The sequence below is a fragment of the Thamnophis elegans genome, chromosome 8, assembly GCF_009769535.1.
Source record: "Thamnophis elegans isolate rThaEle1 chromosome 8, rThaEle1.pri, whole genome shotgun sequence".
Lineage (NCBI taxonomy): Eukaryota > Metazoa > Chordata > Lepidosauria > Squamata > Colubridae > Thamnophis > Thamnophis elegans.
The window spans coordinates 9,120,909-9,144,223 of record NC_045548.1 but is presented as its reverse complement, the minus strand read 5'-3'; the positions used below and the strand labels follow the sequence as shown (position 1 = coordinate 9,144,223).

General features: G+C 37.2%; 2 protein-coding genes across 11 annotated transcripts in view; one reads left to right on the top strand and one right to left on the bottom strand.

Moving 5' to 3' along the window:
• LOC116512197 (tRNA selenocysteine 1-associated protein 1-like) overlaps positions 1–10,742 on the bottom strand; it is a 17,450-nt gene extending 6,708 nt beyond the window's left edge. The window contains exons 1-7 of one of the 9 annotated variants that reach the window (XM_032222532.1): positions 10,581–10,742; positions 8,686–8,849; positions 3,727–3,790; positions 3,401–3,518; positions 2,760–2,836; positions 2,543–2,667; positions 472–648 (exon numbers count right to left, since the gene is read on the bottom strand). In XM_032222532.1, the coding sequence (XP_032078423.1) occupies positions 472–648; positions 2,543–2,667; positions 2,760–2,789 (332 nt within the window). In that variant the 5' untranslated portion in view covers positions 2,790–2,836; positions 3,401–3,518; positions 3,727–3,790; positions 8,686–8,849; positions 10,581–10,742. The other 8 variants (XM_032222533.1, XM_032222539.1, XM_032222535.1 and 5 more) reach the window with 8 other exon arrangements.
• Positions 10,208–23,315, top strand: PAK1IP1 (PAK1 interacting protein 1). Of its 2 annotated transcripts, none has more exons than XR_004255847.1 (10): positions 10,208–10,486; positions 14,115–14,277; positions 15,418–15,538; positions 16,117–16,191; positions 16,949–17,001; positions 17,787–17,932; positions 18,020–18,117; positions 18,776–18,875; positions 19,855–20,030; positions 22,591–22,720. XR_004255847.1 is itself a non-coding variant. In XM_032222530.1 (10 exons), the coding sequence occupies exons 1-10, from the start codon at positions 10,424–10,426 to the stop codon at positions 22,954–22,956; spliced, it is 1,098 nt and encodes a 365-aa protein (XP_032078421.1). In that variant the 5' UTR covers positions 10,208–10,423; the 3' UTR covers positions 22,957–23,315. The 2 variants fall into 2 exon arrangements, 1 of the variants encoding a protein (XP_032078421.1); XM_032222530.1 differs by lacking the exon at positions 19,855–20,030 and adding an exon at positions 22,808–23,315.

Genomic DNA, 23,315 nt, shown 5'->3' with positions numbered 1-23,315 from the left:
AATATGTATTTCAATAAAACTATATTCTTCATTCATATATCAGAGTACCACATTATTTTTAATATAACATTAAAAAATAAGAATTCAGGACAATGCTGATTCAACTATAGTGGAACCTCCGGTCACAACCGTAATCCGTTCTAGGACTTCGGTCACAACCCAATTTAGTTGTGACTGGAAGCAAGACTGACTGCATGCACATAAAAAAATGGTGTGGCAGGGGAAATTGGCATGGCTGTGTTTGATCGCCACCCAAGTATTTGTTTGCGACCAGATGCAAAAAATTTGTGGAATTTTTGGTCAGCGCCCGATTTGGTCGTGGTCAGAAGAGTCCATGACCCGAGGTTCTACTGTATCTCTGACTGACTTTAAAAAATTTGAGAAAACACAATATTTAGGTTTTTGATGTGATTGACAAATCTGTATTGCATATGCATGCACACACCAACATTTTAATTCATAATGGGCTACCTGGAATATCCCAGCAGATCTGTGGCCACTTTACAGTCTATACATGATGGATACTTTTTAAAAAAATAGTCAAACAGCAAAAAGTCATCCACTTCAGGAGTTAACTCTCCTACAAATATTGCAAATTCTGGCCTGGAAAATTCTGCCCTAACAAATTCTTGCCTTACAAATTCTGGCCTGGAAGAAATTAGAAGAAAAAACATGATTAATCATCTTGCAATGTAAACCTCAGAACCCTGTCTCCACTAGATTACTTTCCGGTGTACGTAACTCAGAATACCTACCTAGGATTGATCCAGCCAATACTTGTGTCCTTATTCATGGTGCATGACTAGCACCATACACAGAAAAAAATATCTTGATCATGTCTGAACAATATTCCTCTTAATTTTTTTAAGCAACCAGACTGAAGAAATCCACTTAATCCTATGCAGATAAACTTGGCTAGTGCTAATATCAGTTATAGGCAGATCATGGATAATATAATTGGCCTTGCGCTTTCTGTAATTCATAAATACTACCACCAGTATTTATGAGAGAAGGTACCATTTTAAAAACTTGTTTCTCAACAATTACTTCAGAATCACCAAACACAACAAATGTAACAGTTATTGGGGCACTTAATAAAATTGCATTTTCTTTTTATTTGCTCATTGCGGTTATGCCCTGGTAAATGGATTCATCTATGAAGTGTCTTAAAATTATACAAAAATAATTTGCCACTCCCTTATTCTGGGATTTTTTTTGAATTTTCAAATTTAGCTACAGCTTGGGATTTTTTGATGGCTATGTCATTAAAATATTAAACAGGTTCAACTTTCTCAGTTCAAAATTAGCAGGAAATGCATTTAATCTGAACCCCTTAAAATTAAAAAAGAAAAAAAAAAAGAAAACACCCTCCCTACATTTTAAGTTATCTACTAATTCTATTTTGTTTTGCTTATATAATTGGAACTGTTTGAAACTTTCTACTCCTATCAGCTTGTTAAATATTTTGATGTCTTTTTATGAGTTGTTTAGCACTTGTGAATCTAACACGAAGATGTATTTTTACATTCCCAACTCTAACTTAAATAGAAGACAAAGGATCAAGTAATAGAAGCATATACAACAGAACCATGCCTTTTATATTTCAGATTAACCAAGCATTCTCCAAAACACTATTAAGTATTAATGTTGTTTTGAACCGAACAGTAAACACACACACACACACACACACATACATTTTAGCTTAATGTCAGCAAACATACTAAATAATGCCAATTTAATACATACATCCTATCTACATACTCCATTTAGTTGAAGGCTGAATAACAAGTAACCTTCAAATAGCTTTATCATTAATTCTCCTGTCAAATAGAAAATTCGGTAACTAACTTGTGATACTTTGAATCTAGTTAGAAACTATATTTCTTGTTTCTATGACATTAAATAAAACTCCAGATTAATTTATGAAAACAAATGATGCTTGCCAATATCTTGCAATGACCTTCATTTCTGATTCATATCCCAACTGTGATGCTATTAATAGGCTTCTTGGCTTTCTAACATTGGCAATGCAGTTGTGAATTTTCAGCATGCATCCTCCAGTGAAGTTTATATAATGCAGAATGTAGCAAAACCTTCAGCACCGAAGAAAAAAGGTCCAACAGAAAATCACATTTTATGTAACACCAAGAAGGTAAAATTAAGAAACCTTCTGAGAAGCAGTAATCAACCCCAGTGGGCCAAATGCAGCCATCGCGCTGAGAAGTTCTCCAGATGCTTGTCGAACAAAATTGCCTACTGCTTTTTTTTGGACTTACTTCATTTCGGATTTTTTTTCCCAGTTCGTATCCACTGAACCTTTGAAAGTTACTAACTAAATTTAACACTTCTGTACAACTGCCTTTTTATTTTTTTTGTTTGTTTTTTTAGCTATGTGATGAGCATCTTTTCAATTCACAAAGCTTTAAAAAAAATCTGAGGACTATTGAGTGTGTTGGTTCTGATTAACTTCTCACTACTTGATTTAGGTATTATATACAGACAAGAGCCAGTTTTTTTCTTGTCAGTTTCAAGATTTCTTCACCTGCTTGGAATACTAGTAAAATCTGGTCTTCCTGCTCTTGCTTTACTCTTTTTCTTCCGTTTTTTGTGGGGGGATCTCCACCACAGAGGCAGGCTTTCTTTTTTGGCCTTTCCCACTGTATCCTGCTAGAATGAAAAACAGTTATACAGTATTTCATCTCAATTAAATGCCTCCCTCCCTCTCCCGATCACCACCTCGGTGATTTCCCCATATTCACCTTTCCCTTGACAGAAGCCTGGGGTCCCATCTCTCCCTCCGCCTCCCATGAGGGAAAGCAGCCTCTGGGGAAAATGCCTGGCAAAAATAACAGAGCCAAAGGATTGTATGAAAAGCCATATTCCCCTGACTTAGTCAAGCTGGCTATCGGAGTTACTGCTTTTCACGCCAACATTTTGACTCCCTCGGCTTCCTTCATTTAAAAAAAAGGTTAATCATTAGAGGCTGACTGAGCACTTAAGGGTCATTTAAGGCTTTTTCTTTTTTTTGCTTTTGTTTTTACAAAAGGACCCAGCTTATTCATTCAGGGAAAGTACAGCAGAATAAGGTGCAGAGCCGGGTCACTCTTTCTGTTTATTTAAGCACAGAAAGCGGACTTGAGGCTCTTCTGTAGTTGGCTGTTGGCCAGTATCTCAAGGAAATTGTCTGGAATAAGTCTACAGCACAGCCGAAGGAACTCATGTCTGGTTTTCACAACAGTAACATATAAGTGACAAAAGGGTCACATTCAAAAAAATAAATAAATAAAAGCCAGCAGAGGCAGCTATATGGGAGGGAAAAGGGAAGGAGGCCATAACCAAAGGCAGTCAGTAATCTCACCTCAGGAATACAGATTCAACATTTTTATTAAGTTTTACTTACATGAATGGTAGTAGTTCCAATGAAGGCATCTTAAATAGTGAGTGTTATAGGAAAGTCCCACCACAAGAGCTCATTGTGCAATAGTGCAGAAAGCAAAGTTTCGTGTTCTGTCCCCAAGCTGCTTCAGTTGGAGTGATTAAGGATTTCACAGCAGGGGAGAACAATTTGTCAGAAATTTATCTGAGGGAAATATATGGCTAAAAACCCATCATCCCTTCCCCAGGAGTACTGGGTTCAAGTCCGCCATTTGCCAAGAAATATGGACAAGGTTGCGCTTCCCCCAAATTAGCTAGTAATGCAACCACATTTCTATGAAATTATCTTACCTGGCTAGCCATTGTAAATAGCTATCTTCGCAAGAAAAAGAAGTCTGTAGTAGCTGTTCTGATGCTGCATATATACAAAAAAGATAAGGTTTCATGTAAATAAGCCAAGATACACTTTTACACATCAGCAGAGCAACCCTCAATTTTTATTATGTCACTGTACCAGAAACAACCACAATGCTCTATACCAGATGTCTGCTTCCTCTGATTTTGTTACCCCCAATAAAGAAAGGTTTTATTTTTTTCTACTGTGGAATTCATTTCTCCAGTTCTAATTAAAATGTGCCATCCTAAAATAGAAGCTATTTTTGCAAATTATTGTCACTAGGAAGTAAAGACAGGGAGAAAATATGTAATGATGCTCTTTCTTAATACATTTAAAATAAGGGTATGCAAAATAATGGTGTTCGTAATGTACACTGTTTCATTACAACAGGCCAATCCGCTGCACTAAGGAGAAGAGCCACGCTGTGCAGGAGACTCCTCAGCGCTAGACTCACATCAGCGCGAGCCACGGTCCCATTCCCCTCCTTCCTGAGCCAACATGAAGGGGACCGCGGCTCTCGCTGACCCGAGTCTAGTGCTGAGGAGTCTCCTGCACAGCGTGGCTCTTCTCCGCAGCGCAGCGGAAGGAGTTGCTGTCCCCGCCACCATGAACCTGGGGTATTTTGCTTGCACACGCAAGAAAGAGATGAAAAAGAAAAGGGGAGAAAGAGAGAGAGAGATAGAGAAATGAAAGAGAGCTGGAAGGAGAGAAGAGAGGGAAACAAATTAAAGAGAGAAGGGGGAGAGAGAAATGAAAGGGAGCTCAAAGGAGAAAATGAGAGAGAAAAGAGAGGGAAACAAATCAGTGCTAAAAGCCACCCCTCCCTCCCGAAAGCTTTTTCCCAAATACCAGCAGCCATTTCATCTCCACCAAAGTAGATATATGCACACACGCGTGCGCGCCACACAGACACACACAAAACAATAAAATAAAAAATGGCAGAAATGGAGAAAGAAGTAAGACCTCCAGAAAGTAAAAGAAGCAGGAAGCAGGCTCATCCTGTAAAAAGGGAAATCAATGAAGAGATTAAGGTACATCTCTTCGCTCCCCCTTTATTGTCACTGGATCGCAAGCGAGAAGGGAAGAAAAAGGGAAGAGTTGAGTCACAGGAAGAATGAGCGTCCTCTACTATGAGGCAGAACTGCGTGCCTCACTTACCTTGGGATTTTTTAGGCTTTTAACCCTCGATTAACTCTCCTCGAGCGATCATAAAACACCTAAAAAGTCAGACTAGATGAGGCATGCAGTTCTCCTACCTCATAGTAGAGGGCGCTTTTAAAGAGGCTTTTTTAAACAGTTAGGCAGTCATTCACAGTGAGGCAGCAGCTAGCTAGCCTTACCTCAGCACTCGCCTTTTCCCTTTTACTTCTTTTCATGATGAGAGCGGTGAGGCTGTGCCTCACCTGCCTCATCTGACTGCACACCACTGGTCTGTCTGCCTATCTATCTATCATCTTTTACACCAGCAGATAGCCATTCACACATATTTTCTTTTTTCCTGCCCTTTGGGTCTATCGATTCCAAAAAATCTTCCCATCCTTCAAAGCAAATATAGAGATGGAAGGAGAGCAAATGGAAAAATATCAGTCAACATGTAGATGGCATCTTGATGACAAAGAGCAGGGAATACAACCCAAAAAAGTACACAGGAACTATACGCTATTCAATTTTGAAGTCTGATACTTTGAATTGGTCTACTATAAACATTTATTTGTATTTTCTCCTTTATTATTTTTATAAATAACTCAAGGCGGTGAACATATCCAACATACCTTCCTCCTATTTTCCCCACAACAACCCTTGAAAGTGAGGGACTAGCACAAAGTCACCCAACTGGCTTTCATGGCTATAGCAGGATTTAAACTCAAATCCTCTATTTTCTAGCCTGGTGCCTTAATCACTATCTCAGGCTGGCTTTCATAAACTTAATGAATATTGTGCAACCTACATATTTCCTCCCCCTTATCTTTAATTTTTTTTATTAAATTATAATATAATAAGCACTTATTCATTGCAATTGGTCCTGACATGGTAGCATCTGAATTCATTCTTTTGGTAGAATTAATTAATCAGTTGAATTCATTCTAAATGTTAATTGTCAAAAATGATTCAATAACTAAGAAGCTTGTAGGTGCTTAAAAACAATTTTAACATCATGGAAATTCTTATATATCACAACCAACGTACTATGCCATTTCAGAGTCATTCTACATAATATAGCCTTGTCTTAGTTTTTAAAGTACTAAGATGCAATCATTATATATTTCATCATGAACATAACTATTATGTTAATATATCATAATCTTTGGCATCAGTTATGCAGTAAAACAAGTTATTGCCATTTTGGCATGACAAGTCACTATCAGCAAGAACTCCCATTTTGCAAAATTGTAGTGCAACTGGGCATTTTCCTTTTGTTGAAAAAAATCATGCAGCATTAATAAAAAACTCTCAATTGCTGCAAAGGATAATGCAGTTTGCTTGAACTATAACTAGCAAACTAAGGATACAGGCAGACCTCAACTTACAACCATAATTGAGCCCAAATTGTTTGTTGTTAAGTGAAACATTTGAGTGAGTTTTGCCCCATTTTACAACCTTTCTTGGTACAATTGTTAATATTAAATGAATATGGCTTCCCCATTGAATCCACAAAAGGGGATCACATGATCTTGGGACATTGCAATTGTCATAAATATGAATCCATTGCCTAGCATCTGAATTTTGATCATGTGACCATGGGGATGCTGCAATGGACGTGTGAAAAACAGCCATGTCACTTTTTTCAGTGCCATTGTAACTTTGAACAATCACTAAATGAACTGTGGTAAGTCAAGGACTACCTGCAATGCAGTTTGCTAGTTACAGTTGTAACTCACCAGTTACAACTGTCTATATAACTTACTGTTCTTTAAAAACAAATAGTTAACAGCAGTTCTAATGCCTCAATATCACTGCAGGTAGTCCTTTTTTAATGACCAAAGTTCTGACACTGAACAAATGGTAGTTAAAACTGACGTGCCATAGTAAGAGTTTGGAATAAATATAAAACAAGTTTCTCTACGAAGTTGCCTCTGGGTGTCCCCAGAAGAGGTTTTTTAAAGGAAAAAAATTGGTAGTGAAGCCAGACGGATGAACATATGGTAATATATTATCTTTCAACTCTGGTGCACTTACATTAAAATTGAGGGAAGAACTTGAATTAGGTTGTTTGCCATTGGTTTACATATCAACAACTGAAAGAACGATTTAACAACTTAAATCAGATAAAAGAGCTGTGTGTTTGATTTTGCTAAATTCCAATGAATTGGAAATCTTACTGTGTGGTAGTGATGAGTATATTATTGCTAAGATTTATAAAATGTTATTGAAATTGAATTTGGAAAGTGAACATGAAAAACATTGTATGATTTACTGGGCAAGGAATTTTGGATATAATGTGATGCTTGAACAATGTGAAAACGTGGATGAAAGGTTTAAAATTTACACTAAACTATAATTTGAGAGAAAATTTTTAAAAATGATGTATTGCTGGTATTTACCACCAGGTAAGATATCCAGAAGGTATAAAACTATTTCAAATGAATGTTGGAAGTAGAAAAGCAAAGAAGGAACTTTTTGCCATTTATGGTCAACATGTGATAAAGTAATTTTGGAGTAAGATTCATATTATAATACAGAAAATTCTTAAAAAGAAAATAAAAATGAAACCAGAAACTTTTCTTTTGAGTTTAATGGAAAAACTTTGGAGAAAAAAATTAGAACTTTGCTCTTACATATGTTGACAGCAGCAAGACTATTATATGCCCAAAAATGGAAAGGCATTTCGATTCCCACTATGGACAAATGGCTAAGAAGCTGATGGAGTTGGCAAAAATGGCTAAATTGATTGTTTTGGTTAAAGAATATAAGTACCTTTGTTTCCATATGAACTTTGTGCTTGAAGTGGAAAAAAGTGAAACTTTGATTTTGGATTTTACCAATTAGATTGATACGTTATAGAAATGGCTAGTTTATGTTATTATGGGAATACAAAAAGTTATTGTTTGATGTTAATGTTTTTTTTTAGTGCAACAGAGGGAGTCAGAACTAAATATTTCTTTTCTTTTCTTGTTTCTCACTTTTCTCCCCCCGCCTCCGTGTCTTCAGATTTACTTTTGTATTTTATCTACAACTTAATAAAAGTGTTAAACTGAAATGGTGGTCAAAACTGTTCCAGTGCTGTTGGGGTCATGTGATCAAAATTTAGGTTTGACATTGGCAGCCCATGTGCATTTGCAACTGCACTTGAACTCTCCCCATATCTGTTCTACAGTCTCTGCACTCCCCCCCCCCCCCGACCTTCAGTTATATTTTCCCTAAGTAGCTGCTGGCTTTCATGAAGCTTCCCCTTCAGCAAGCAGTGAAGGTTAGGAGTAGCCACTAGGGAAGGTACCAGAGGGCAGGGCAACCAAAAGAGAGATGGGATTTGGGGAAGTGGAGGTGAGAGTCACAGAAAGATGAGGCCTCGACTAACAACTGCACCACCAGAACTGTCATCTCTAAGCAGTGCAGTCACGTTTCATTTAACAACTGCTTCATATAGCAACAGAAATTCCAATCTCAATTGGGTCATTAAGAGTGAGGACTACCTGTACCTTGCTTCCTATAAAAACATTTAACTCTGAACCAAATTATAATTTTATATTGTCTTCATTTAATAAACAATCCCCAACTAAGCATTTAATAATATCTAGCCTAAATACATTAGTATAAAAAAATCATTTACAATAAAACTGCAGTTCTTAAAATATAAAATTATAACTGTTAGATCTATTTTCTCCAGGTAAGGGCAGCTTGGTATTGGTTCATTTCAGAAATGGTAAAAGCCACCAGTTTCGCATTTTATAAATACAATTTCTGCTACTACTTACCAATGTGTCAAATATACAAACTTAAGAAATTAAAAGAATTTAGCTGCAGAAGGTGGCAAGTACCAGAACAAACCGAGATCTTGCCTCCAGTTACTTTAATCATCTAAACTGAAGTAACAGCAGGACTTTCTTCCGCAAAGGTTGTTGAAGAACTTGTGATTTCACTACAATAAAAACAAATAGTATAAGAATTAGAAAAAAAAACTGTTTCATAACACAATCTGTATTGAACTTAATAGGTAAAAAATAGATTATAATAAATATTTACACATCTCGTTCAAACATCCAACTTAATATGATTTGGTTTTGGTTTAGCAAAGGGGCAGACTTTTTTATGATCATGTCTCAGCTTGCAATCACTGGAAGGTGCCAAAATCTTTTTTTCAAGGACAAAGTGTGTTAAAAAAAAATTTAATCTGCCAAATTTCAAATACATTTAAAGAATACAAAATCCCAATGGCCCAAAATAAAGGTGGCAATTTTTCATTCTTTTTAAATTAGAAAATCATTGGAATATGATTATTCATATGAATATGATTTTTTTGCATTCCGAGAAAAACAGGACTGACTTTTCAATGGTTACTTTTCATTTCCGCATTGATATTTTTAGTTTTTAAATATATTTTTATTCAAAACTAGGGAAAGAGGGTTTTTAAACAAGAGGTGTTTTTATTTCTCTTTCTCTCTCTCTGATCAAGCCCTGTTATTTTTAATCTGCCACCACTTACTTTTGAATATGGAATTATGAGGTGGGGGGAAACCTTCACCACCAATGGAGCTGTCCCTACTTAACACCAACTCAAATTAAAAGGCCATTTTTAAACGTAGCACAGCTGTAACGCTAAGCTTCGTCGTTGTAAAATAAACCTCAAAATCATTTCGATAACGCTCCCTCTGAAACACCGACGCCGAAGATTACAATCTTTAATTGAGAAAACTCCAAGTTGCAATTATTATTTTTTTAAAAGGGGGGGGATTCAAAAGGTAGAGAGGGTTATGCGCACGCGCGGAGGTAGGCACGAACATGTTAGCACGTACATGCGAACCTATTCATATGCTAACAAGCTCTCGCCCCGTTTATATCCCACTTATCATTAAAAGCAGCTCCGAAATGTCTATCCAGAGACAGCTTAAATGCACTCCAAAGGGATTACTGGACCGGGAAAGAGGAGGGAGAAAAGGCACCAACGCGTGCTAGGCCTCCCTATTGGGGGCGGGGCAGAACTCACGCGGCCCTTAGCGGGGAAGGGGGGGGGGAAGCTGGCGAAACATTCGGAATCGGCAACATCTTAACACTACCTGCCCACGAGGCGAAGGACCCCCGTCCCTTTCCCCTCAAACCCCGAATACTAACATCACCTTCCACACAGCCGCCATCACCAGCCGTTTGGAGCTCGCAACGTTCCCTTCCGCCGCCGCCGCCGCCTTCCCCTCCCCCGTCTTCCCTCCCCTCCCCCGACTTCCGCCCGGGGTTGTCTTCGCGACTGCCTGTTTCCGTTTCTTCCTTCTTTTTTTTTTTTTTTTTAAACGAATCGTTCCTGCCTCTCCCTCCCGCTCCAAAACGACAAAAGAAAATCAATCTGGAAACGGGGAGCGGGCTCCTCGCTTCAGGCGGTGGAGTAGACACCTCCCCCCGAGGGGGGGAAAAAAAAGGACAGGCGGTTTAGGAGGCCGCGCTACAAACTCAAGACAAAAAAGGACCCCGCGCTAAAGAGGCGTCGCTAAGGGAGGCCGAGAAATGGAGGTCCTGGGAGGATGTTACGAACAGATTCTGTTCGGGTTCTCCATACAACCGACCGAGGTAAGTTTTTTTTTTAAAAAAAATAAGAGAACGGGGAAAGGGGGCACAGAAAAGGCGAGAGTATCCAGTCGCTGACGGGTCTTTTTATACTCACCACGCGGGCCGCACGCTACGCGAGCTACGCCGAAGTCGCGAGCTGCCAACGCGTGCGCAAGGGCAGGGGAAAGCGCGTGAGCTCAACCTTCGTCTTGCTCAGTTTCCTTCCCAGAAGCCTTGGCGGCGTGGCTCGTGCTCGGCTCCGCCTCGTGAGTTCCGGACGTGGTCTCACGGGGGGGGGGAGGAAGAGGGGGGGCGTTCCCGCGCAGTCGCCCGGACACGTTTTTTCCTCCCTCACGGCTCGCCTCGCCTCTCCTTCCGAGCAGAGGTCGTTGTGCGGGACAACGTCTTTGGCGGCAGTTCTTTTTTAGACAAAAAAATAAATAGGGCAATGTATTGTCAGCCTTTTAGCTCAGATCACCTTCAAAGAGGACGGTCTAAAGAGGGTTTGCTAGAAAGTTAGGGGTTTTTCCAACCTCCATACCGGAAGAAACCTCAAAACGGGGATTCCCAATTTAAACTTGGCCGGAGTTTTTAATTATTATTAACTGTTTTATTTCATTTTCATTTCGTACAATCACTTATATACTGTGCAATTAAAAAAACAATAAACACAATTCATCTTCTATTCCAGTGTTTTTCAACCTTGGCAACTTGAAGATGTCTGGACTTCAAGTCCCAGAATTCCCCAGCCAGCATTCGCTGGCTGGGGAATTCTGGGACTTGAAGTCCAGACACCTTCAAGTTGCCAAGGTTGAAAAACACTGTTCTATTCCACTATAGGAAACCAACATAACACTTCGATCCTCCATACACCCTTTCTTCTCCCCCTCCAACTTTCATTTCTCCCCTCCAACATTCCCCTCTTCTACTTCCCCTCCCCCTCAGACATTCCTTTCTCCCCTTCCCTCCATCTCACCCTCCTTACATTCCCCTCTCACTCCCTCTCTACTCCTCCCTCTTCTTTCCCTCTACTCCTCGCTTCGGTGTATTTCTACTATTCATTAATCTATTCGATTTGTATTTTATACTAAAATTGAAGGAAAAGAAAAGGAAAAGAGAAAAAAAAAAGAAAAAAGAGCAGCAGTATACAAGTGCATTCTTATTGTTTTGGAAGTTGAACCTATATTTCCCCCCTCCCCCCAGTAAACCCCCCTCCCAAGCCCCCTTCCGACTTCCCAGATCCCATACCCGGCATAGCTTTTTATCAAACACAGTCTAGAGTATATTAAAACCAAATAGATTAAAAGTTAAAAGATAAGAGATAAAGGGGGGAAAAAAAGGAATAAAAAAACAAAAAAAATGGAAAAATCAATAAACTCTCTACATTGAGCTCAGCTTCCAAACTTGGCCGGAGTTTTAAGGGACGCCTGCTTGGAAGCAATAAAACATTGCTTCCTCGGAGCCCTCAATTGTCACCTGAAGGAACCAAGACCCTTTCTTTATTGTGATGTACATGTACATGGTATGATTTCAGTGCAGTGAAGTTTCTACAATAAAATTAAATTATTGGCGTTTTTTAAAAGCTTAAAAAAGTATTGAATATAAAAAGAAAAGTAGAAATTCTATATGTGGCAATTGCCATTTAGGATCTCAAGTGTTTTAAGAATCCAAAGTTGTATAGTGTATGATTTTAAAAAAGACCCATTACAGTTCATATAAGTTAATATCTTGATGTGATGTGGTTTTTTAAATCATTAGAAATTAGTTCAAGACATACTATTGTAGGACGTTATCACCCAGCCCTCTCCCAGAAAAATGAAATATCCTAGGAAATATTGAAAAGGCAGAATATTTCTCTGGATGTGAAAAGAAAGAAACATGTTTTAAAAGACATAATAGCTGCCTGTAGCTTCCTGCCTATCCCCACTTTGTCAGTGGGCCATTAAGGCCAAGCTAGTCCACTTTACATAATAAAAGCTTCTCCACTTCAGCTCCAGGGGGTGGGATTAAAGCATGATAATATTGGCCCCAACTGACCACATGGCATCTGAGAACTCAACCAAACCTGGATTCAAAACACAGCCTAGAGAGTAGCCCCCTGCATGGCACCATGGGAGTCTGACAACCAATCAGAATACATTTCTTACACAGGAACAGGAAACAGAGAGGTGGGACTGAACAGGTTATAAAAAGCCTAGCAAGCCCCTCCCTCAGCGCTTCTCTTCTTCTCCACCAACATTGAAGCATGTGATCACCTTTTCTGTTCAGGGCTCAAGCCATGTGGCCCTATACATCAATAAACCATCTTTCCAAGCAGCCTCCATGTCTCCAGTGTCTTTTTCCCCACTTGGAGCCGAACCCAGAAGGACATTTCTTTCATCACTATTATACAACTATTTAATTTTAAATTAAATATAATGGTATCAGTCTTGAACGAATTTCTTAGTAGCAAAACTTTCATTGTGTTTGTGTGTGTAAAGGAAGCAAAATATAACATTGACATAGCAGGACTTCTATATTCCTCCATCTCCTTTTTTAGGTTTACATAGCTTCCATAGTGGAAAGACTCAAGGCAGCTTATATTAAAACTCAATAAAAGTAATCAAATCAAAGAAATGCAAACCTATTGATTTGCCATCACTGCTACCATTACAAACCAAATAGTGTAGCCTGAGGGGGAATTGGTTCATGTAATGGATACAAAAGAAATCAATGCATATGAAGTTTGCTAGTTAGTCTAGAAAAGCTGTTGATATGCTTCATTTTTGTGGATTTAAAAGTGCACTTTGATTGCCTGAATTGAAATTAAGAACTGAGCCTTTAAAAAGTACTGTAAATAACAAATTTTGAAAAAAAAAAAAGGTTTGTGGGACAAGAATTTCAGTGGTCGACATGAAACAATATCCTTTAATTATGGAGAGGCCATTCATCCAGAAATCACTAACAAAATCCAGTGTTCTTTTGGAACATAAATATGTGTCACAAGCATTCATTTTGTAGAAATGTAGTTAGATTACATAGATACCATTTTAACTGAAATTAGTTGCATATTCTAAAGTCCAGAGGCCATGAAATAGATACCTATAATGGCAGTAATTGACAACAACTGCTGCTAACTGAATTAGATGGAATTGGTTTCTGATCAATGGGAAAAGATTGAAAGTATCATGGTTTGATTCATGAGGTCTGTTTTTACTTTCAAACTAAAAAATGTCTGTCTCTGTAAAATAGATAGTTTGTAATCACATAGCAGGATAATTTTCTGTAATAATTTTCCACTTCAAAGCATTTTCTAAATATATAATTTCTTCTAAATATATAATTTCTATAACAATTTAACAATTCTACTAATTTATACTGAGATAATCTGAAATCCTTTATTTTGAAGAAGCATCTTAAAGCTTAGTACTGAATATTTCCATTCAAGCATTTGAGTCAGTTTATGTCATTCATCAAAACATTTAATGAGCATTTGGAAGATGTAATGCTAAGTATATTAGGTGAAGATCTGTGAAGATAAGTGCTTTCAAACAAGTTTTTACTTTGGTTTTTAAAAACAGTACACTGGAATGTTATAGGAAAATCAAAATAGCTGTTTTGACTGATTCTTAAACAAATTTTATTCCTAATATATATTTTTTATTTTTAGAACTGGGCAGTTGCTCCTGATTTTACTCATCATGCACATAGTGCTTCGCTATCCGCAGTAGCTGTGAATGAAAGATATGTAGTCACTGGGAGCAAGGATGAAACTATACAAATCTATGACATGAAAAAGAAGGTAGAACATGGAGCATTGGTACAACACAATGGTAAGGAGTTCATGCTTGATGTTTTAAATTGGGTGAGCAAGACATAGTTCTCAGCAGGACTGCAGTATGGTGAAAACTCATTTTGAGGAGAAGTGTCTGTTTTTCACATATGTGTGAAATTGAAAGGTATGTAACCTGTGGAGCTGTGTAATTTGCATAATCACATTATAAAAATGTAAATTATCTTGCTTTTAATGTATGTCATTTGTCTAATTTTATGCAGTTCCTATTAATTTCATTAGCAGACAGAACTATTATTTGATGAATGGGGAAATCAGAAGGGGCAAAGGCTCCATTTGTATATCAAAAAAATTTAATAAGAAAAGTGAGTATAAGCCAGTATTTGGTTACATTGACAAACATGTTTCCTATTCTGAGATTCAAAAGCAATGTATTTCTTGAAGCCAAGAACTGAGAAGTTTAACAACAAATGTGCCTCTTTAAAGGAGAAATGAAATCCAAGTACCTCCTTATTAGACTTTCAAGTAAGAATGCCAATAGGAATAAGCCTAATGGGTTCAAACGGGGCATTTGTTAAGGCTCTCACTACTAAGAACATGTCATATGCATCAAAATAGTGACTCACAGGTTGAGCGAATGAGCAATCTCCCGAGGAAGCAGTGTACACGAACATGGCCTAAAAGGGTATCCTTGCCCATGCTGGAAAAGAGAGCCTGAAACAACTATTTATGCAGAGTGTTAGTGGCTAACTTGCTTTTTACCCTTGCTGGTAAAAGACTGTCATTTAAGGGACCCCTGTTACTGATCTCATAGGTTTTTGTCCTTGAGCCATTATGAGAGTTAGTTTGGGCTAGTGATTAAGGTATCACATTAGAAATCAGGAGACCATGAGTTCTAGTCCTGCTTTAGGCATGAAAAACAGCTGGGTGACTTTGGGCCAGTCATTCTCTCTCACAGGATTGTTTTTGTAGGAAACTAGGAGGAGGAAGGTGTTCACCACCTCGAGTTATTTATAAAAAATAATAAATACAGGATAATAAATACAATTTGAAAATATGCCAAGGCATTCATTAAATTTGTAGGTATATAAAAATTATGACTTTGCTATAAAAACCATTTTGAAATATTCTTCATTTTAAACCAAAAGGCTGGAATAGAATTGTTCTTGTTGATTTTCAGGCACTGTAACCTGCTTGGAATTCTATGGGAATGCTCATCTATTGAGTGGAGCTGAAGATGGTCTCATATGTATTTGGAATACAAAAAAATGGGAATGCTTGAAGTCAATTAAAGCCCACAAGTATGTTCTCCTTTCTCTGATAATAATTGTATAATAATTTGGATCCATAGCTACATAAGCAGAATTCTATTTCTACAATAGTGTTTGTTTGCTCCTGTCTGAAAAATTAATCATGAGATTCAGAATTCTCCAGAATGATATAGTATGCAGTGGGAGGGAAATGAAATAGATGATGAAAAGTAAATTATCCATCTCTTGCTTTAAACCTCTTTTTCATTTATTAAATTTCTTTGTTTCTCCATGACCGAAGTATGTATAATGTATGTATAAGTTCAGAAACAGATAGTATAAAACACAGAGAACAGAGATAACAAAAGTAACAAAAACTTAACTAACCACTATTTTTTGTTAAAATCAAAACTGATCTCTAAATATTGGCGGAGAAGGAAACTACTTGTAATTACAATTGCTAGAAATTAATTTCCTAGTTTCTACCATGAGGGTCTGTAATGTTTAACATACACATAGTATAATATTTATATTTATTCAGGGGGAATCATATTATGATTGAATATATTGATTGAATATATTGATAGTGGTCTATCTATATTAAAATATTGATGCTTTTTATGTATTAGGGGCCATGTGACATCTCTTTCTATTCATCCTTCTGGAAAGTTGGCTTTATCAGTAGGAACAGACAGAACATTAAGGTATGTCATAAGACTGCAAATGGCCTTGGTTTTATTTAAGATAATGCTATTTTTTATAACTTCAAAGCAATTAGCTGTTCAAGGCTGTGAGAATAAATATCAGAGATGTTGTTATTGCTAAACAAGTTAACAAATTTATAAGACACACAAGCATCAAGAATAAAAAAAATCTAATTTAATAAATGACAAGGGGTATAAATGAAAAGAAGCTTATAATGGCTGCTTCCAAAACTATGCAAATGAAGTTTTATGCTCTCTACTTTGCTGTCTTGCCATCTCCATTTCCAACTTCCATACATGCCTTAAAGCTTCTGCACACAATGCAATATTCAGATGTAAGAAACTGTTTCTCATTGATAGAAATCTATCAGAAGTTTGAATTTGTAAATTTGCTTGAGAAGGTCAAAATTACAGAAAGGATTCTCTTCTCTTCACTCTCAAGGTTTTCAAAAGGAAACCATATTGCCTATAATTTGTACCATCATCTATGTTCTTCCACAACTACTAAAAATGAAAATTATTTCCTTTCCATATTGGTGTACAAGAACATTGCTAATTAGGAAGAATAATGGACAAGTTAATATTATAGATTCAGATTCATGGATAAATAATTTATCGGCAGCTTTAACTCTTTTTCTTTAATATAGGGGAGTTAAAATTCAACATAAAAATATTAAGAGTTTACTTTTAAACATTTCTTAAATTTTAAAATAACTATGTTGTCTTCAGTTCAAAAATATCTATTGGTATTTTTTAGAACATGGAACCTTGTAGAAGGAAGATCTGCATTCATAAAAAACATAAAACAAAGTAAGTATATTATTTGCTTTTTATTTTTGTTTATTCTCCATTATTTAAATTTATCAAACCTTAAGTTAGCTTTCACAGTAGTAAAAGTAAAGCTTGGAAAATAGGTCTGTGTGTGTGTGTGTGTGTGTGTGTGTGTGTGTGTGTGTATTCTTGTTCAAAAATGCAAGTCACCTTTGTCAAGGACCATCTCAGATTTTTTAATAAAATTCTATTGCAGATAATTAGCCTTACTGATAACAGGCTGAATATGGAGTAATAAGAATTCAATGAATTTTAAACTGTACGATAAGAATTCAAGAATTTCAAATAGGCCACATCCTGATAGTGGGCCACGGCCCAGGGATTGGGGACCCCCTGTGATAGACTATCATAGGGAATACCATTGTTTGCACAATTCTAATCTTTGTAAGAATAGAGTTATCAAAGTCTTTGAATATCTTTTCCAAGGTTTTCATAGCTGTTCTACTACAGTGTGTGATGTATTTCTTGAATTTTAATATTTAGATCCTAATTAATAGGTTATACATTGTAATCTTAGTGGATTGTTACTGTAATATTAATTTTAAGAATTTTTGTTTAACATCAAAAGAGAATGGGGCTGATAAATCTTGACTTCCAGGAGTATAAAAAGTGTAAAGGCATTAAATTCAAGACAGGTTTTTCTTAAATAGTAATAAATAAACATCTATTCGCTACTATGCAGAGCAAAATCTCATCTGCATTAGATGACATCTGTGATTTAATTGTTTTTTTTTCTCAAAATCTATATCATTTATATTTCTTAGATGCTCATCTTGTTAAATGGTCAACAAGTGGTGAGATATACGTGGTGGTTATAGCTAACAAAGTTGATATATATGACCTGGAAACAGCTTCTATCACTGGTACCATTGCTACAGAAAAGAGGATATCTTCAATAAAGTTTATCACTGTAAGTAGAAAAATAGTGTCGCATTATTTAGAACGTTGTAAATGAATCCATTCTCATACACGCCCTTTTTTTCATGTTTCCTTAAAGGATTCCATACTTGCTATTGCAGGAGATGACGAATTCATACGATTATTTGATTGTGAATCTCAAAAATGTGTTTGTGAATTTAAAGCTCATGAAAACAGGTATTTTTCTATAATTAAATAATTACTTTAAAAAAAATTAATTTTTAACATACTTTTTTCTTCTGAGTTTTGTTCAATGATAGTACATGTAATTGCCATAAGATTAATTTTTGGATTTTAGATTTGGATTTTATTAGTATTTATAGGCCGCCCTTTTCCCTGAGGAGACTCAGGGCGGCTTACATAAAATAAGGAAGGGGGGGTACAGACAATAGACACAAACAATACATAGAAGTAAAATAGTAAGCAACATTCATTCATCAGTACTAAGTTCAGTACTAAATTTTCAGTGTTTGAGTATTTGTATTTAGATCAGTCTTTGTCTTTGAACATATCGCTCTAGGCTCACCTTTGGATGAATTGTATTATAGCTCTGTTGCAGTATTATTTATGTTGACTATTAGTGAAAATGGATATCATTAGTAAGTCAAGCTGTTTCCTTTCCCTTGCATTTTTTTCACATTTTAATCTATCAGATAGTGTTTGAAGTACAGCACAGAGGGATCAAAGTAAGATACCATTGCATGATTCTTCACATAGAGGTAGAATTTTGTTAAGTAATAGTTGTTAGCATTTTGCAATACTTTCCTGAACATTGTGGATGTTCTTATTTTCTAATTCATTTACATTTAAAAATGTAATATCTCTTGATCCTTAGAATCAAAGCACTGTACAATTTCAAAATGGAAGGCTTACATATTCTAGTAACAGCATCAAGTGATGGTTACATTAAAGCGTGGAATCTGGATATTGATAAGGTTTGTGTATTATCAAATTATTCAAAATATTGTGAAGAATAGTTAGGATTGTATGAAAAATGAGAGATGACATTCCATTAATAATTACATAAAGAGCAAAGAGTCTAATAGAAGATAAATGGCTTATACAGCTTACCTATATATAAAATATTGAATTGAATGTTCATAAAAGAGTGTTTTTTTACAAGGATAAGGGGGAAAATCCCACTGGATACAGAACCCTCTGGATATAGTCTATAAAACTTAGAATTGCATCTAACTCATTCATGATTACCATGATACTTGCAGTTTTAAGTGAACTCAATTGGCTTGCTTTAATGTCAAGAGACTTATTTCTGAATAAACATGGATTGCTTAGATGTGATTTTCAAGATTTTACAATTAATATGACACATATTTCATCTGTCCTCTCTCATAGTATTACATTGTTGGTTGATTGTTTATTTAGGTAATAAATGTATACAGGTAGCCCTCAATGTATAACCGCAATTAAGCCCAAAATTTATGTTGCTAAGTGAGACATTTGTTATGTTAGCTTTCCCCATTTTACAACCTTTCTTGCTAAAGTGGTTAAGTTAGTAACATGGTTGTTAAGTGAACCTGACTTCCCCATTGACTTGCTTATCCGAAGGTCACAAAAGATGATCACATGACCACGGAACACTGCACTGTCATTAATATGAACCAATCACCAAGCATTTGAATTTTGATCATGTGACCATGAGGATGCCACAGTGTTCATAAGTGTGAAAAACGATCCTAGGTCACTTTTTCGGTGCCATCGTAACTTTGAACTGTCACTAAATGACCTACTTATAAGTTGAGGATTACCTGTACTGCCTTACTCAAAGTGATTCTGGCAGTTATGCTTTTTAGGGTTGTGCAAAGCATTTGAGCAATGCTTTGTGAAATGTATTAGAATAAATAGAAGACCCCCTTCTCAGGGTGTTAAAGCAGCTCTGTCCATTTCTGTACGCAGATCAAAGGGACTGCAGCAAACTTAATGTGCTATGTTTGTTCAGCTGGGGAAACTTTCACCATACTGCTTTCATGCTTTTGAGGAATATTGCTTTGTTTTCACTAATGTATAAAGATCTTACAAAAACATTCACATATGAATTGTTGTTTCTGCATCAGAGTGAACTTGCAACATAGGTAAGTCTGAGAACAGTAGAGTGTTTGTTTAGAGTGTTTATTATAATTTATAGGCCGCCCTTTTCCCTGAGGGGACTCAGGGCGGCTTACAAAACACAGGGAGGGGGGTACAAAGACAAAAAAACATAAGACAATACATAATATTAAAAATAAAGCACAACATTCATTCATCATTCGGGAGGGGACAAACTAAGATTTTTATCCCCAGGCCTGACGGGATAGCCAGATCTTAAGGGCCGTGCGGAAGGCCTGGGCGGTGGTGAGGGTGCGGATCTCCACGGGGAGATTGTTCCATAGCGTCGGAGCTGCGACTGAGAAGGCTCTCCTCCGCGTAGTCGCCAGTCGGCACTGACTGGCGGATGGAATTCGGAGGAGGCCTACCCTGTGCGATCTGATGGGACGCAGGGAGGTAATTGGCAGAAGGCGGTCTCTCAAATAGCCAGATCCACTACCATGGAGCGCTTTGTGAGTGGTAAGTAGGACCTTGAAGTGCACCCGGAGATCAACAGGTAGCCAGCGCAGCTCACGGAGGATCGGTGTTATGTGGGCGAACCGTGGTGCGCCCACGATCACTCGCGTGGCCGCATTCTGGACTAGCTGAAGTCGCCGGATGCTCTTCAAGGGCAGCCCCATGTAGAGCACATTGCAGTATTCCAGCCTAGAGATCACAAGGGCTCGAGTGACTGTTGTGAGGGCCTCCCGGTTCAGGTAGGGCCGCAACTGGCGCATCAGGCGAACCTGAGCAAATGCCCCCCTGGTCACAGCTGACAAATGATGGTCAAAACTCAGCTGTGGGTCCAGGAGGACTCCCAAGTTGCGGACCCTGTCTGAGGGGTATAAATTTTGTCCCCCCAGCCTGATTGATGGAACATTAGCCAAATTATTGGGAGGAAAACACAACAGCCACTCGGTCTTTTCCGGGTTGAGCACCAGTTTGTTAGCTCTCATCCAGTCTTTAACAGCCTCAAGGCCCCGGTTCATCACTTCCACCGCTTCATTGAGTTGGCACGGGGCGGACAGATACAACTGTGTATCGTCCGCATATTGATGGTATTTTATCCCGTGCCTCTGAATGATCTCGCCCAGCGGTTTCATGTATATGTTAAATAGTAGGGGGGATAAGACCGAGCCCTGCAGCACCCCATAAGTAAGGGGCCTCGGGGACGATCTCTGCCCCCCCACCAACACCGACTGCGACCTGTCCAAGAGGTAGGAGGAGAACCACTGCAAAACAGTGCTGCCCACCCCCACCTCCCGCAGTCGTCGCAGAAGGATACCATGGTCGATGGTATCGAAAACCGCTGAGAGGTCAAGGAGAACCAGGATGGACGCATGGCCTCCATCTCTGGCTCTCCAGAGATCATCGGTCAATGCGACCAAAGCGGTTTCTGTGCTGTAACCGGGCCTGAAGCCAGACTGGAAGGGGTCAAGATAGTTAGCTTCCTCCAAGGTACGCTGAAGCTGGAAGGCCACCACCTTCTCAACAACCTTCCCCACAAAGGGAAGGTACAGTATTGTACTCAAAGAGAGGAACTGTCATTTGAAAAGGTAAACCATGCTAATTCAGGATTCTCAAACTGAGGGGGATTGCAAGCACCTTAAGGTGTGGAGAAGATGGTATTGTAATTGTTCTTGTTTTTAAACAGGTCTGCATAGCGAGGGACAGGATCGTCAGAATTCAGTCTGGGCTTTGCTTTCTATTTTCTCTTAACAAGCCCATAGTGGGAAATATTTATTAAACATTGTGATTGTATTACCTATTGTGTATTTTGTTGCCCTTTTTTTAACCTCAGAGAAATAATTAGTTTTATTTTGGATTGGGAGATCATGATATAGCAAAGTTCGAAAATCACTGGATTAATCCTTATTCAGTAATCCAAATGAAATTCTGCAGAAATAATGGAAGCCTTTATTTGTATTCACCTGTACAATCTGCCACTGAATAACAATCTAATTGAATTAAAATCTTTCTAACTTTATACTACAGAAATGCAGTTTTAGTTATAAGTATAATTTGGGTTGTTCACATTTATAACTCATCTAAGCATATTTCTTACATTGATCTTTCATTAGAAAGGTAAATAAATTGTATCAAATTCAATAAAATGGTGAGACTTGTAATCAATTGTTAACCTATTTTTTTCTGAAATGTTCAGTCAATGGATCTTAGTCTTAACTAAATGGCTATAGCATGGCTTATCCTTAAATCAGCTTTCTAAGAAACAAGGTCAGTTAACAAGCTAGTTCTTTTAAGATAAGGATGCCAAAGTGCATTTGGGATTTTTTCTGTCGTTAATGTCACCATATTTCTTCATACGCCATTCAAATTTCAAATGTACTGCCTTGAGTTCTTTGTAAAATAATAATGGTAGGATATAAATAAACAAATATATAAATACTGATAGATTTGCACAACTGGTATAAAATATTGTCTGAGGAAGAGGATGCTGAAGAACCTAATGATCTTCAATGTGATAAATATTGCCTTAACTGTTATAAAATGGCATGGTTATTTTTCTGGGGTTTATGTGAATAAATGTCTTGGATTTTTGTTTTTCAGATTGAGAATGCTCCATCATTGCTATGTGAAGTCAATACCAAAGCCAGGCTTACCTGCTTAGCAGTATGGCTCAGAAAAGATTTTGAAACAGAGCAGATCCCGGATGAAGCCACACCATCTTCATCTCAGGGTATTACTATAGAATTTTCTTAACATTTTGTCAATTAAACCATAATTAAAATTCTATAATTCTTTCATTGTTTTAATTATTTTACAGTACATGAAGCAGAGCAGCTGTCACTTAAGAAAAAGAAAAAGTTTTCGACCGATAGTACTAAATCTTCCCAGGGAGATGGCCAGAAAGCCGCTCTAAAAAGAAAATCAGGAAAAACGCTGCAAAAGAAGAAGTTACAGAGATTAAAATAAATATCCAGCCATTATCATATTCCATACTAAATATATAACAAAGAACCAATTTGTTTTTTACTTTAAGACATTTTTAAAGTCTTGAGAATATTTTTTATATGTTAATGTTTCTAGAAAATAGATATTATATTTCAACAGTAACAATATCCAGATCTTGTGACTATTGTTTTTAAGTGTAAAAATATAAGTATCAATTATCTTACAATGTATGTGAAATGTCCTATTGTTATTTAAATTGATTTCCAAGTTGCTAATATATTTTGATATTTACACCTACTTTTAGATTTTCTTAAAAGTCTTTTCATAGAGGCATTATTCAATGTACAGCTAACAATATAAATTGTTACCTTACACATTAA